This window comes from Muntiacus reevesi, chromosome 9 (genome assembly GCF_963930625.1).
Source record: "Muntiacus reevesi chromosome 9, mMunRee1.1, whole genome shotgun sequence".
NCBI classification, from domain to species: domain Eukaryota; kingdom Metazoa; phylum Chordata; class Mammalia; order Artiodactyla; family Cervidae; genus Muntiacus; species Muntiacus reevesi.
In genome coordinates, this window is record NC_089257.1 from 69385703 (window position 1) to 69402594 (window position 16892).

At 40.8% G+C, this 16892-nt stretch overlaps 1 protein-coding gene across 2 annotated transcripts in view; it reads left to right on the forward strand.

Annotated features, from left to right (window-relative positions):
* Positions 1–16892, forward strand: part of ALG9 (ALG9 alpha-1,2-mannosyltransferase) — a 114200-nt gene that overhangs the window by 25781 nt on the left and 71527 nt on the right. For both annotated transcript variants that reach the window (XM_065945015.1, XM_065945016.1), the window contains exons 7-9: positions 568–655; positions 837–942; positions 14596–14718. In XM_065945015.1, the coding sequence (XP_065801087.1) occupies positions 568–655; positions 837–942; positions 14596–14718 (317 nt within the window). The remainder of the gene's footprint in view (positions 1–567; positions 656–836; positions 943–14595; positions 14719–16892) is intronic.

Sequence of the window (16892 nt, forward strand, 5' to 3'; positions counted from 1 at the left end):
AGATCAGCCTTAATAACTTGATGTTAGGCCTTAAGGAAGAAATAGTGAAGGCAGCACACACATGTTACTTGCTTGAGAAAGTCAAGTGAAAGGAAGAAGGGCAAATATTGCATGTTGGAACAATATTACATATTGGAAAGGGATATATCAGAATTGAAGTGAAAGTGTGTGATATTATTTTATTACTAAAATGTTAATAAATATTGGAAGGGAGAAATAAGTATTTATTTGGCAGGGTGGGAGTAGGACAACAGGGTAGTTTAGTTATGATTAATATATTGTAAGTGCCCACTGCACATAAATACATATAAAATGGAGCTCACTCCGAAGCTGAGTATTTATATTTCTTGTGCACTGTGGAATGCATCATCCTTTGATGAGTCCTGTGAAGAGATCACATTTTTATTTTTGAAAAGACATCCTTTCATGTACCAGTTTTCTTCCCTCACAATAATTGCAGGCGACATTTGATTCTCAATTCAGCATGAGTTATGTGTAAATCTGTCCTGTTTGAGTCTGTGTTCTCTGAGTATTTAACTCCCCACTTTCTGTTTCTCTGTTAAATAGTTTACCTATTGCCTTTGATCTGCTGATCATGAAACACAGGTGGAAGAGTTTCTTTCATTGGTCATTGGTTGCTCTAATGCTGTTTCTGGTGAGTTGTCTTTTTATCTTATTTTGTTCTAACGTTGTAACGAAAGCAACTTGTGGTGTGGATGGAAAGGAGAACGTTAGGAGTTCATTCTGTTTTTCATTCTGAAATCTATACTGTTAGCATTGTGAGGATGCTTCCAGAGCAAAACTCTACAATTGCTTTGTTTTCTGCTCTGTTTTAGGTGCCTGTGGTGGTCATTGACAGCTACTATTATGGGAAGCTGGTGGTTGCACCACTCAACATCGTTTTGTATAATGTCTTTACTCCTCATGGACCTGATCTTTATGGTAAGGCTGTATGAAGTTAGGGGAGAGTTGGAGGATAGTTTAATTGGCCTCAACTTTGACATTTTAATTCAGTTGCCTCATTTATCAAAAATAGCCTTTTGTTATTTAAACAAAAGGTAATCTTTTCTTATTTAAAAATAAATGATGCTTTAACACAGCACAGTGATGGTATGTGGCAACTAAATATTTTTCCTTGATTAATGTGATACTCAGTTCTGGCTTCCTGTTAGTCTCACAGCCTCTTATTCTCAGTTACAGAGTGGTAAGGACTCTGTCGGGCATGCATTGGCTTTTGAGGCTACTCATTTAAAATTAAGTTACTTTCCTCTCTTCTCATTAGAAAATCAATATAGTAACAAAAATAAGAAAATTAAAACATTCATAATCCCATCATCGCCAGATAGCTATTGTTAACACCTTGGAAAATATTCCTCCAGGCATTTTCTATACAAGTACACATTTGGTTTTCCTTTTTCGTTTTTTTTATTGGGTTGGCCAAAACCTGAATGAACCTTTTGGCCAACCCAATAATTTGTGTTACTTTAGTATTTTGCATTAAGGGAGAAAGTTCACAAAATCTATAGACAAAGTATAGCAAATGACGGTGAGGTCAGCTTGAGAGGGTGGATAGTTTGGCCAGTTTAGCACTAAGAGGGGAAAAAACGGAATGCCTTTAGTCTGGTGGTGGTTTAGTTGCTAAGTCATGTCCGACTCTTTGTGACCCCATGGACTGTAGCCTACCAGGCTCCTCTGTCCATGGAATTCTCCAGGCAAGGATACTGGAGTGGGTTGCCATTTCCTGCTCCAGGGGATCTTCCCAACCCAGGGATTGAACCCAGGTCTCCTGCATTGTAGGCGAGTTCTTTACCGTCTGAGCCACCTGTGGTGGGACAGTCTGGGGTTGGTTCTCCAGTCTCTCACCATCTCTACCCCTTGCCTGATGGTTTTCTCTCAGCTAGTCTTTTATTTTTTTCTGTTTTCCAACCAGCCCTGGAGCCTGTTTTTTGGTTTTTTGTTGGGGGGGGGGGCGCCTGAGGGCATTTGAGTTAGTGACCACTACAGAGGGATAAGCTAGAGATCTTTCTGATCTGATCAGTCAAGTCAGTAAACATTTTGTAAGACAACTTATCATTAAATAAGTATAGTTTGTTTTGCCTTAACCTTTTGAAGATGTTAGATCTTTCCATGTATATGATTATCTTAGACTCTGGTGTGAAGCACATTAATATTATCTCTGTCTCTCTAATCAGTTTAACCCATGCCCATTTTTCTTTACCACTTTGCAACAGAACCAACAGATTGAATAAGATTTAAAGTAAGTGTGTGAATGAAATTTAGTTGGGCAAGAGTCCATGGGGTCGCAAAGAGTCGGATACAACTTAGCGATGGAACAACCACCACCTGGGATTTGGGGAACATTGTCATTTTAGATGACAAGTAGTAGGTTAAAAATAAAATGAATTTACAAACTGCATAGAGAATAATTGCTAAGTGAAGGAATTTTAAGACTTCTTTATGTGCCTCTAAGATCCCTAAGGATATGGAAAAAAGTCCCAATTTTCAGCTTTTGCCTCTAGAGGTCTCCCTTTATCTCGGGAGAGCTGCATGTTTTCATTTGCCCATTGTTTTAGTTTACTTGTAAAATTTTATTTGATTCCACAAGACAGTAGAAGGGGGACTCTACTTCTGGATCTGGATTGCATATTAGAACTTGATTTATGGGGAGCCTATTAGAAACATAATGTGCATTATATATGGGTGAATAAATTGTGTTAATTTGAGTTTAATTTTGAAAAATTGACTTCTCTACCTTTTAAATGGGTTATTACATATTGGTATTCTGACTGCTTATTTGTAAAACTTTGTGTGAGAGTCTATGAAAGTTTTGTAGTTTGTATATTCCTCTAGATTGGTTAAGTTTTTACATCTAAAAATAAGTACATTAGTAGACAGAGTAGTGAAAAACAAATAAATTCTGACCTAAGTTTATATTTCTAGTTTAACAGTGGGTAGGTTTTGGGATCAGGAGAGCAGTGGCCAGCCTGCCTGGATGTTGGCATCTGCTGTTCGTTTCAACCAGTGTTTGATGGGGAAGAGTCCTTGGGGCTCTGTTTCGCCTGCTTTAGTGAGCCTGGGTTAGCTTCAGTTCAGATTTTGCTACTTTGAATGTCCAGGAAATGATCACTATCCTAGTTATAGAAGAAGCTTTATTGGGACAGAGGGAATTATTCTCATATTATTGTTGTTGTTCACTCACTAAGTTGTGTCTGACTCTTTTGTGACCCCATGGACTGTAGCCAGCGAGTTACCTCCAAGATGGCAGAAGTTACTTGCCAGTTATATCAAAAAAAGATGTCCTTTTCATCATAGAGGACTGGAATGCCAAAGTAGGAAGTCACGGGATACCTGGAGTAACAGGCAAGTTTGGTCTTGGAGTACAAAATGTAGCAGGGCAAAGGCTAACAGAGTTTTACAAGATAATGCACTGGTCATAGCAGACGCTGTCTTCCAACAACACAAAAGATGACTCTACACATGGACGTCACCAAATGGTCAATACTGAAATCAGATTGATTATATTCTTTGCAGCCGAGGATGGAGAAGCTCTATACAGTCAGTGAAAACAAGACTGGGAGCTGACTGTGGCTCAGATCATGAACTCCTTATTGCCAAATTCAGACTTAAATTGAAGAAAGTAGGGAAAACCACTTGGCCATTCAGGTATGACCTAAGTCAAATCCCTTACGATTATACAGTCAAAGTGACAAATAGATTCAAGGGATTAGATCTGATAGACAGAGTGCCTGAAGAACTATGGACCAAGGTTCATGCATTGTACAGGAGGCAACTATGAAAACCTTCCCCAAGAAGAAAAAAATGCAAAAGAGCAAAATGGTAGTCTGAGGAGGCTTTACAAATAGCTGAGAAAAGAAGAGAAGTGAAAGGCAAAGGAGAAAATGAAAGATATACCCTTCTGAATGCAGAGTTCCAAATATTAGCAAGAATAAGAAAGTCTTGCTAAGTGATCAATGCAAAGAAATAGAGGAAAATAATAGAATGGGAAGGACTAGAGATCTCTTTAAGAAAGTTAGAGATACCAAGGGAACATTTCATGCAAAGATGGGCACAATAAAGGACAGAAACGGCATGGTCCTAACAGAAGCAGAAGATGCTAAGAAGAGGTGGCGAGAATACACTGAGGAACTGTACAAAAAATGTCTAATGACCCTGATTACCATGATGGTGTGATCACTCACCTAGAGCCAGACATCCCAAATTGCGAGATCAAGTGGGCCTTAGGAAGCCTCACTAAGAGCAAAGCTAGTGGAGGTGATGGAATTCCAGCTGAGCTACTTCGAATCCTAAAAGATGATGTTGTGACAGTGCTGCATTCAAAATGACAGCAAATTTGGAAATCTCAGCAGTGGTCACAGGATTGGAGAAGATCAGTTTTCATTCCAGTACCAACAATGGGCAATACCAAAGAATGTTCAAACTGCTCCATAATTGCACTCATTTCACATGGCAGCAAGGTCATGTTCAAAATCCTCCAAGTTAGACTTCAACAGTATGTGAACCGAGAACTTCCATATGTTCAAGCTGGATTTCGAAAAGGCAGAGGAACCAGAGATCAAATTGCCAACATCTGTTAGATCCTAGAAAAAGCAAGGGAAAAACATCTACTTCTGCTTTGTTGACTATGCTAATGCCTTTGACTGTGTGAATTACAACAAACTGTGGAAAATTCTGAAAGAGATTGGAATACCAGACCACCTGACCTGCCTCTTGAGAAACCTGTATGCCGGTCAAGAAGCAACAGTGAGAACTGGGTATGGAACAGCAGACTGGTTCCAAATAGGGAAAGGAGTACGTCAAAGTTGTATATTGTCACCCTGCTTATTTAACTGATATGCAGAGTACATCATGAGAAACGCTGGGCTGGAGGATGCACAAGCTGGAATCAAGATTGCCAGGAGAAATATAAATAACCTCAGATATGCATATGACACCACCCTTACAGCAGAAAGCAAAGAGGAACTAAAGAGCCTCTTGATGAAAGTGAAGGAGGAAAGTGAAAAAACTGGCTTAAAACTTAACATTCAAAAAGCTAAGATCATGGCATCCGGTCCCACCACTTCATGGCAAATAGATGGGGAAACAGTGACAGACTTTATTTTCTTGGGCTCAAAAATTACTGCAGATGGTGACTGCAGCCATGAAATTCAAAGATGCTTGCTCCTTGGAAGAAAAATTATGACCAACGTAGACAGCAGATTAAAAAACAGAGACATTACTTTGCTGCCAAAGCTTCATATAATCATGCTATGATTTTTCCAGTAGTCATGTATGGATGTGATAGTGGGGCTATAAATAAGGCTGAATGCCAAGGAATTCAGAGAAGGCAATGGCGACCCGCTCCAGTGTTCTTGCTTGGAGAATCCCAGGGACGGGGAAGCCTGGTGGGCTGCCGTCTATAGGGTCACACAGAATCGGACACAACTGAAGCGACTTAGCAGCAGCAGCAGCCAAGAAATTAAGGCTCCATTACTTTGGGCACATGATGCGAGAGCTCACTCATTGGAAAAGACCTTGATGCTGGGAAAGGCTGAGGACAGGAGGGAACGACAGAGGACAAGATGGTTGGATGGCGTCACCGACTCAGTGGACTTGAGTTTGAGCAAGCTCCGGGAGATAGTGAAGGGCCAGGGAAACCTGGCGTGCTGCAGTTCATGGGGTCGCAAAGAGTCCGACATGGATGAACGGCTTAAGAACAACATACTGTAGTTCATCAGGTTCCTCTGTCCATGGGATTTCACAGGCAACAATACTGAAGTAGGTTGCCATTTCCTTCTCCAGGGGATCTTCCTGACCTAGGGATTGGACCCACGTTTCCTATACTGCAGGCGGATTCTTTACCACTGACCATGGGCTTCCCTAGAGAACTGTCATACTGGGCATCCACAGGACTGATGTGTAGTCAGCCAGACTTTAGGGAGTGTTCTTTGCTGGTAGAAGTTTTTTTGCTTTTTTCTCATCTTTGGATTTGACAAATCTTCAGGAGTGTCTGATTTCCATGTTAACACCATTTTGCTTTAGCAGGCTTGCAGAGAATATTTCTTCCACCTAGGAGTCGGTAGTCTTTCTGTATTCTCGGTCTTTAGTAAAGATTTCTCATTCATGAATGAAAGAATGAACATGTTCTGGAGTACTCCTCCTTATCTGCATAAGTGCCCTGATCACTATTATATCCTAGAACTATTTTGTTTAGGCCTGTTGTATGCAAGGTTGGGATTATCTTCGTACAAGTTAAGAATAATAAAAGTAGGACTTCCTCTATTAGCACAGTGATAGGAATCCGCTTGTCAGGAGACATGGGTTCGAGCCCTGAACTGTGAAGATCCCACAGGCCATGAAGCAATTAAACCAGGTGCAGCAACTACTGAGCCTGAACCCGAACTCTGGAGCCTGCAGGCCGCAACTGCTGAGCCTGTGTGCCCCCGCTGCTTGAGTGCACACGCCCTGGAGCCTGGGCTCTGCACACTGCAATGAGAAGCCCATGCACCTAGAGAATAGCTACTAGAGAGTAACCCCCACACTCTGCAACTAGGGAAAGCCCATGTGCAGCAATAAAGACCCAGTGCAACCAAAACAATTAATTTAAAAAAAGAATCAGTTCAGTCGCTCAGCTATGTCCAACTCTTTGCAACCCCATGGACTTCAGCACATCAGGCTTCCCTGTCCATCACCACCTCCCAGAGCTTACTCAGACTCATGTCCTTCCAGTCAATGATGCCATCCAACCATCTCATCCTCTGTCGTCCCCTTCTCCCACCTTCAATCTTTCCCAGCATCAGGGTATTTTCCAATGAGTCAGTTCTTTTCATCAGGAGGCCAGAGTGTTGGAGTCTCAGCTTCAGCATCTGTCCTTCCAATGAATATTCAGGAATGATTTCCCTTAGGATGGACTGGTTGGATCTCCTTGCAATCCAAGGGACTCTCAAGAGTTCAAAAGCATCAATTCTTCGGTGCTCAGCTTTCTTTACAGTCCAGCTCTCATATCCATACATAACTACTGGAAAAACCATAGCTTTGACCAGACAAAGTAGTACTTTACCATTGTCAGCTAATTTTATTGTAATTGTTGAGTCCATTCAGTAAATATGAAAGACTAATCTTCTTTAAAATATGTACTTGTTTACTTGGCTGTGTTGGGTCTTAGTTGTGTCATGTGGGATTTTTTGTTGCTGCACACAGACTCTCTAGTTTGAAGAATGTGAACTTTCTAGTTGTGGCCTGTGGGCTCCGGAGCATTTAGACCCAGTATTTGTGGCGTGCAGGCCTAGTAGTTCTGTGGCATGTGAGATCTTTTTTAAAATTTTATTTATTTATTTTAATTTATTTTTTTATTGAAGGATAGTTGCTTTACAGAATTTTGTTTTCTGTCAAACCTCAACATAGGTACACATATATCCCTTCTCTTTTGAACCTCCCTCCCATCTCCTGCCCCGTCTCACCTCTCTAGATTGATAAAGATCCCCTGTTTGAGTTTCCTGAGACATACAGCAAATTCCCATTGGCTATATATTTTATATATGGTAATGAAAGTTTCCATGTTACTCTATCCATACATCTCACCCTCTCCTTCCCTCTCCCCGTGTCCGTAAGTCTAGTCTCTATATCTGTTTCTCCTTTGCTGCCCTGTAAATAAATTCTTCAGTGATTTTTTTTAGACTCCATATATGTGCGTTAGAATATGATATTTATCTTTCTCTTTCTGACTCACTTCGCTCTGTGTAATAGGTTCTAGGTTCATCCACCTCATTAGAACTGACTCCAATGCATTCCTTTTTACGGCTGAGTAATATTCCATTATGTATATGTACCACAACTTCTTTATCCATCCATCTGTCGATGGACATCTAGGTTGCTTCCATGTTCTAGCTGTAAATAGTGCTGCAATGAACAGTGAGATACATGTGTCTTTTTCAGTTTTAGTTCCCTCAGGGTATATGCCTAGGAGTGGGATTGCTGGGTCATATGGTGGTTTTATTCCTAGTTTTTTAAGGACTCTCCATACCGTCTTCCATAGTGGCTGTATCAGTTTACATTCCCACCAGCAGTGCAAGAGAATTCCGTTTTCTCCACACCCTTCCAGCATTTATTGTTTGTAGACTTTTGATGATGGCCATTCTGACCAGTGTGAGGTGATATCTCTTTGTAGTTTTGATTTGCATTTCTCTAATAATGAGCAATGTTGAGCATCTTTTCATGTGTTTGTTTGCCACTGTATGTCTTCTTTGGAGAAGTGTCTGTATAGATTTTTTTTCCTACTTTTTGATTGGGTTGTTTGTTTTTCTGGCATTGAGTTGTATGAGCTGCTTGTATATTTTGGAAATTAATCCTTTGTCAGTTGTTTCATTTGCTATTATCTTCTCCCATTCTGAAGCTTGTCTTTTTACCTTGCTTATAGTTTCCTTTGCTGTGCAAAAGCTTTTAAGTTTAATCAGATCCCACTTGTTTAGTTTTATTTTTATTTCCATTACTCTAGGAGTTGGGTCATAGAGGATCTTGCTTTGATTTATGTCGAGTGTTCTGCCTGTGTTTACCTCTAGGAGTTTTATAGTTTCTGGTCTTACATTTAGGTCTTTTATCCATTTTGAATTTATCTTTGTGTATGGTGTTAGGAAGTGTTCTAATTTCATTCTTTTACATGTAGCTGTCCAGTTTTCCCAGCACCATTTATTGAAGAGGCTACCTTTGCCCCGTTGTATATTCTTGCCTCCTTTGTCAAAAATAAGGTACCCACAGGTACAAGGGTTCATTTCTGGGCTTTCTGTCTTATTCCATTGGTCTGTATTTCTGTTTTGGGGCCAGTACCTTACTGTCTTGATGACTGTAGCTTTGTAGTTTAATCTGAAGTCAGGCAGGTTGATTCCTCTAGCTCCATTCTTTGTTCTCAAGACTGCTTTGGCTATTTGGGGTTTTTGTGTTTCCATATGAATTATGCAATTTTTTGTTCTAGTTCTGTGAACAGTGCCATTGGTAATTTGATAGGGATTACATTGAAGCTGTAGATTGCATAGAAATGATCCCTGAAAGTACAGTCTTGGCATGTGAGATCCTGATTCCCCCACCAGGGACTAAACCCTCGTCCCCTGCACTGCAAGGGGAATTCATAACTACTGGACCACCAGGGAAGTCCTGAGACTTATGTTTTAAGAGATGCTTTGGTGCTGTACAGTTGTCAGACAGACAGCATGTCCTTGTCATGGAAACTCTTTCACTTGTTTGGCACTGTTTGGCATTATTTCAACTATTTTTTAAGAGTCTCCCACCTCAAATGCTTTGTTAGCTATGGCACCTAGTTTTTTAATCTGAAAATTAGAGATTAAGTGCTTTATGCTGATAGTTCTTACATACATCTCTTAGTGTTTTCTTACATATAAGAACCTAATAAGCCTATAAATACTTCTTGAATGAATGGATAAATGACTTCAGTTAAAGAAACATTCAATCAGTTGCTTTTGAGCATTGATTATGCTCCTCATAGAATTTGCTGTCTGATAAGGCTGCACACACATGAATAGGTAATTATAGTCTAATGTGTTATGTGCAGCAGTGGAATGATAGTCAGGGATTTGAAGGAGCACGTTCATCTGTTGGTGTCAGGAAAGACTTCTTAGAGGGGGTGGTCTTTGAGCTGAGCTGGAAGGAAGAGTAGGAGTTTGCCAGGAAGACACTAGGTGGGTACATTGCAGAAAAATAGAATGTCAAATGTCGGACTGCTGAGACAAAAAGATTGAATATTGAGTTCGTTTTTTAAAAATTTAAGATAGTTTTACAGCATTAGCCAATTTTAGGTAAGAACTACACAGGCGTAAGCAAGATAATGCCAATCTCTCCATTGTGATTGTAATAATATGCAGATGGTCCCCAACTTATGGGGCTTCCCAGGTGGTGCTAGTGGTACAGATCCCACCTGCCAGTGCAGGAGACATAAGAGACTCGGGTTTGATCCCTGGGTCGGGAAGATCCCCTGGAGGAGGGCATGGCTACCCACTCCAGTATTCTTGCCTGGAGAATCCCATGGACAGAGGAGCCTGACGGGCTACAGCCCATGGGGTCGCAAAGAGTTGGACACGACTAAAGCTACTTAGAACCCACCCCAACTTATGGTGCTTCAACTTATGATTTTCTTTGACTCTATCATGGTGTGAGAGCAATACATATTCAGTAGAAACTATACTTTGAATTTTGATCTTTTTCCAGCGATAAGGTGTCTCGTGATGCTGGGCAGTGGCAGTGAGCTGCACTTCCCAGTCAGCCTCTCGTCCTGAGGGTGAACCGTGGAAGCTCTTACAGCCATTCTTTATCTGGACAACCATTCTGTTTTTCATTTTCAGTACAGTAGCCAGTAAATTACATGAGACCATCAACACTGTCTTATAAAGCAGGCTTGGTATTAGGTGAGTTTTGCCCGACTGTAGGCTAATGTAAGTGTTCTGACCACGTTAGAGGTAGGCTAGACTGAGTTATAATGTTTGGTATGCTAGGTGTATTAAATGTGATTTTGACTTATGATGTTTTTAGTTGATGATGGGTTTATCAGGACTTAACCCCATCATAAATTGAGGAAAATCTGTAAATATTTATTCTATTGTTCCTGGTTTTCAAAGGGACCTTTCTGTACTTTCTTGGCCAAATAACATTTATTAACGACACATTCCAGGCCTGGACTGACTCTTGTCTTTTGAAGCCAGGGGTCAGAGGCAATTTTTCACAACTATTACTTGGATGAGGTCAAGAATACTTGATGCTTGGGAAATTTAGAGTAGTGTAGACATGGAAATTGCAAAGTTGTAGGTGAAACGTCTCTATGGGGTCAAAGATCAAGAGGTGAAATTTTGTGTTGCAAAAACGAAAGTGACTGGGCTTGGCACTGATTTGGCCTCTTCCCCTTGTAACATTTCAAGTTCTCAGATGTTGAGGTTGAGTATTTTTGTGTGAAGAGCTGTGCTCTCTGATGAGAACACAGGCCCGGGAGGAGAAGCGTGGGAGGACAGGTGTGGGAGGATGGGTGTAAGAAGTGCTCTTCCCCCAAAAGCGACAGCGGGTCTGCTCAGGGATGCCACTTGGAGCTTAGGATATGATCCGTGCCTGTCTGTCTTATCAAATCTGTCAGACCATAGGATGGGAGATTTCAGAAGGTAAAGGCTAGAGCCCTTGGTCAGAAGGCCCACAGCTTTCCATTCCTGCAGCAACAGAGGATGAAGCCCCAGAGGAGGCTTTAGAGGCATGCTTAGGGCCACCCACTAGCATGACCTGTTCCAGAGCCTTCTTTCTTTTGTTAATCATTTGTGTTGAACCTCGGTGGATTTTTCCTCTTGGTGGCGCAAATTTGACATTTATAAGGATGATTTATTGTAATTTAGTTCCTAGAGTTCTGTGAAACTGTAGGCCTATAAAGTAGTTCCCCTTCATTCAGTCAGTGGAACTGTAAACATCATCCCTTCTTCTTTAATCTCTGACAAAGCTCCCTTGAGCTCATTTGATTGAAAGGGATTGAGGCACTTTCCGTTAAAGGGAGATAGGTGAGTCCCCCTCTGCAAAGACCCTGCTTCCAGCTTCCTTTCACCTTACATTTTGCACGAGTTAAATGCTTAACTTGTCATTCTAACATATTTTTTTCTATAATACATAGTTCACTTTTTGATAATTTCTGGGAGCAGTGTTGAGTATCTCCCTGGAGAAAGACATAAGTTTTTACTCTTTTAAGGTAGATACCTCATCAAGTAGGGGAGGACACTGGTTAACAGAATTCACTATTTTTTGGTCCCCTTTTGCCCTTGTTTTTAAGACTTTTGTCACTTGAACCTTCCCAAATTTTGACTTATTCTCCAGTTTCTACCCGGTCCTTCAGGGAAGTAACAGTCTATTACGAAATGTTCACAGCCTAGCTATGAACTTGATCTATGAGCTCCTAACACATAAAAACAATTGAGGTTACCAACTTAATGCTTTTGGCTCCACATCTCAACATACAGTATACCTTGGTAAAAAGATAGACAGCCGTAACAGGAGGGCATAGTAAATTGTGATAAAGAGAAAAACACTAGAGCACTTTCCTTGAAAAAGCATGTATTAGCAAGGATCAAGAGAAAGAGGCTTTTATCTGTTGATGTTTAAGCATCTGTAATAGATGATATGAAGGGTGACCCCCTTTTTTCTAGTCACTCTGCTTTATCATCTCAGGGTCAAATTTCCAGAATTTTGTAAAGAAAAGGAGAGGTCAGGGTTGATAGCATTGCCTCCACACTGGCCATCAGGAGACAATTGTGCCAAAACTGACTTCTCTGGAAACTGGACTTCTAAAGGACTCAATTTAGGAAATGTGCTGTTAAATAGTAATTAAAACCCAGAGAAGACGTGTATTTTCCATTTTGAAAATAAAACCATCCAATAGTTTTCTGTAGGGGAAGGAAACGGCAACCCACTCCAGTATTCTTGCCTGGAGAATCCTATGGACAGAAGAGCCTGGCAGGCTGCCTACCATCCATGGGGTCGCAAAGAGTCAGATGCAACTGGAGTGACTCTGCAGGCAGTTTTCTGTAACCTAAAAGGTTATTTGTAAAGAATACAAGATACAGATGTCTCTAATGAGCTTGGCCTGGGACAGAGTCTCTCTTCCTGGACAGCCCCTATCCCTGTGTTTCGACAGGAGGGAGCGAGCTTTCCCTAAAGGTGACACGCTGTCGGACCTGAGTCCTTCCCCAGGGTCCCCTCGGCATCTTCCTCCTCCCTTAGATGTTTCTCGCCTCTTGGGTTTGGTTTCTAATCTTATTTTGCTGTGCAAGCTGCAGGAATGTCAGGCTTTTCTGAGTATTCCTCTGCCTTCTGATTACCCTTTTAAGCAATGCTGATTGCAGGAAATTGCTGTGGTGCAAGGCGGGTGTCACAACACACAGTGATTAAAACCCGCATGTGTCATTCACGGCCTGATTGAAGTAATCACACGAGGGAAGAGCAGATGAAAACCGGCGGAATGTGCCAACGGGGGCTGTCTCTCAGCGTCTGAGTTTCAGGGTTTGGAGGTAAAGAATCAGAACTTGTGCGAGCGAGGCTTGTGTTTTCAGTCATGTTTCATTCTGATTCCGAAAAGCTGAGCAGGGTCTGGGTCTCTGAACATGCTTTTCCTCAGGAAGACAAGTCGTTGCTTTTTGTGGAAGGTCCCCCTTCCACAGACACTGTTGAAAAGTGGTTGAGCACATCAGGGGGAAGGATACTGGAATGTGATAGGATACACGGATAGGCCAGGCCCATATATGTCTGGGCTTATATATAGCTCAGTCCTGTAAGACTGCACCCACCCCGCCACCCCCCAGCCCTCGGTGGGGAGCCCTCCGCTTCGTGCCCTTTGAAAGTCCAGGTTGTGACTGACCACGTTAGCAGTTCCAGCAGCCCCCTTCTCAGGTTCAGTTAATTTGCTGGCGCGGCTCCCAGGACTCCAGAAACACTTACTTCTGTTGACCAGTTTATTAGAAAGGAGACAAGGCAGATGGAAGAGGCGCATAGGGCAGAGTGGGCGGGAGGATCCGTGCTTCCCTACTGTGTACCTGCCCGGGAGCCCTCTGAGCACTGTCCTTTTGGGTGTTTATGGAGGTCTCATTACTGAGCACCATTGCTTGAATCACTGGCCATTGGTGTTTAAACCCCATTGCCATACCCTCTCCCCTTCCCAGAGGAGGGAAGGACAGGACTGAAAGTTCTAACCCTCCAATCACTAGGTGGTTCCTCTCATAACTAGTCCCCATCCTGAGGTTACCTAGGACTTTGCCAAAAGTCCCCAAGTTAGCATAACAAAAGACACTTCTTACCACTTTAGGAATTAGGTTGGTCGTTGTAGGCGCTCTCTCCTAGGAATGGGAGTGAAGACCAAATAAATACTTATTGTAAATCACAAGATCGCTGCTAAGCTGTTTATATTGTTTGGTTTTCTGAAAAGTATTAGTCTCATTTGGGCTGGATATAGTGGTCCAGTACTCATGTACAGATGTGAAAGATGAACAATAAAGAAGGCAGAACACCGAAGAATTGATGTTTTCAAACTACGGTGCTGGAGAAGCCTCTTGAGAGTCCCTTGGAAAGCAAGGAGATCAAACCATTCAATCTTAAAGTATATCATCCCTGAATACTCTTTGGAAGGACTGATGCTGAAGCTGAAGCTCCAGTACTTTGACCACCTGATGTGAATAGCTGGCTCTCTGGAAAAGACCCCGATGCTGGGAAAGATTGACGGCAGAGGGAGAAGAAGGCGACAGAGGATGAGATGGTTGGATGGCATCATCCATTAAATGGACATGAATTTGGACAAACTCTGGGAGATGGTGAGGGACAGGACAGCCTGGTATGCTGCAGTCCATGGGGTCTCGGATAGTTGGACACAGCTTGGCGACTGAACAACAACCAATAGTGGTCATGATAGCTAAAGATCTGAAACCTGATTTCTAAGGTGGGGGGGAGTGCCTTGTGGGCCTTCACTTACATGAGCTGCTGGATCATCGAATTTACTTGACAAGCAACACCGTGAGTCAAGCATTGTCGTAGGTATTGGAGGCATCCACTAATGATTTCTTGTCTCTTTATTTCCCTCAGGCACAGAACCTTGGTATTTCTATTTAATTAATGGATTTCTGAATTTTAATGTAGTCTTTGCTTTAGCCCTCCTGGTCTTACCACTGACTTCTCTCATGGAATACCTACTGCAGAGATTTCATGGTAAGTGGAATAAGGAATGATAGATTTGCGGGGAGGGAAGAGAAGTAACAATGTATACCAAGAAGTAAAAAACAATCTACTTATTTTATTTTCCATTTTCTTCCTATGGAAATGGTTGGCTTATTGCATTTTTCCATTTCTGTTTATAGTTTGTCCTACCTGTGTTAACCTATGTGATAATCTGGATAATAATTTCAAGTGAGGAAGTCTGTATGATTTACAGAATCATCTGGGGAGGCAAAAGCATTTAAAAAACCTTGGGAGATAAGCGTATTTAAAGGAGTGTATGTTAGCATGGTAAATTGCTTAAGATAGTCAAAAATAGAGGCAAACAATCTCTGGGAAATTCAACCAAAAATCTGGAAACTAAGCCTTGTAGAGATTCCCCCACATTTGATGCTTACTCTGATTGGGAGACAGAGCTGAGCAGAAATTCATTTGAGTTTTGGAAGAAGATTTAATTTCCAACTTTTTGGTCTGGTTTGGATGCTGTGTGATCCTTCCATACCATTCCCCATTCTGCTTTTCTACAGTTAATAGTTTATAAAGAGTTTGCTGTGTTCATGGAATGTGAAAGCAGCCTTCAGAGTCACTTTTGCTTTATTTTAGAACTTTTGTTGTAACATAACCATGATGCCATTATCTAACAAAATTAACAGTTTTTTCTTAATATCATCTAATGCCCAGGTAGTATTTAGATTCCTACACTGTCTGAAAAAAAACTTTTATAGTTTTTTTAAAGCAGGATCTAAATGAGTCATATACTGAATTTGGTGTTACGTTTCATAAGCTTTTCTAGAGGTTCCCCCCTCACCTTTGTCCTTGTGAAGATTTCTAAAGAAACCATGTCACTCATCTTGCGTACATAGTGTCCCACGTTTGGATTCAGCTGTTTGTTCCCTTGAGGTATTAACGCATTCCTCCATTCCTTGTGTTTATTAAGGATCACTTTTCTTTTTTTTTTGAAAAGTAGCTTTTTCTGACTATAAAAATAATTTATACTTGTGGAATATTTGTAAATGCTTGTGATATAAGTATAAAAACAGTAAAAAGAAAAACAGTATATTAAGCTGTTCTCTAAAGTAGGAATCCAATTGTGGTTTAAAATTGTGTCATATACCCACATGTCCACCTAGTAAGAAATTGAGGACTCTGTTTTTCCTTTATGCATTTTGTATATTTTATATACAGAAACATTTTTTTTAATATATTTTTTAAAAATTTTGTTTTATAACAGAAACAATACGTTTAACATAGTTTAACAGAAATATAGTTTAACAGAAACTATAAATGTTTTATAGAGGATGTTCCAAAATTATAGGCCATATTTTTAAAATATGTTTGTTAGCTTCTAAGATGTAAAAGAGGAAACGATTGTTTACTTGTAGAAGATAAACTTTTTTTTTTTTTTTTTAGAAGTGCTCATGCCCATCCCCCCCTCCCCCTTTTTTTCCTTCTTTCCTCCATGCTCCAGTTTACTTCTAGGTTTTGGATTAGTGGATTGGGTCATGAGCTCAATTCTTTGATTAAAAAAAAGACATGAACATGTAATTTGCTGCTTTTTTGCTAGTGAAGGGAAGAGTGGCATATTTAAAAACCATAATTTTTAAACTGATGTTTGAAAAGTGAATCAGAGTTACTGCGTGAAAAGGAGTATGTCAGAAGAGAACTCCAGGTCAAAGAAATATCATGGAGGTGTTACGAGGAAGCAAGATATTTTCAAACAAACGAAACAGGGGCAATGGAAGCAGTGTTGCTAAGTGTGGATAATGAACATAAAGATGAAACTAGGAGAAACAGGAGAGATAGGTCAGATCACACTGAAAGGTTGTTGCTGAATGATAAGACGTGGGATTCTTGGCCTCCGGAGGAGACAGATTCAATCCGGGGCCAGAGACGAGGCTGGATCACTCAGAGCTTTTGTGTAATAAAGTTTTATTAAAGTATAAAGGAGATAGAGAAAGCTTCTGACATAGGCATCAGAAGGGGGCAAAAGAGTAAGTACCCCAACTTTTTTTCTTATAATAAAATTCCAACCTAAAATACTTCTTGGAAAGGTAAATACCCTAAATTATAGCCTAAAATTTCATAAGTGAAAAAAAGATAAACTTGTTATTGCAGTTCAAGAGTGTTTATTCCTAAAGAATTTCTGCAGGAACTTCCCTGATGGTTAA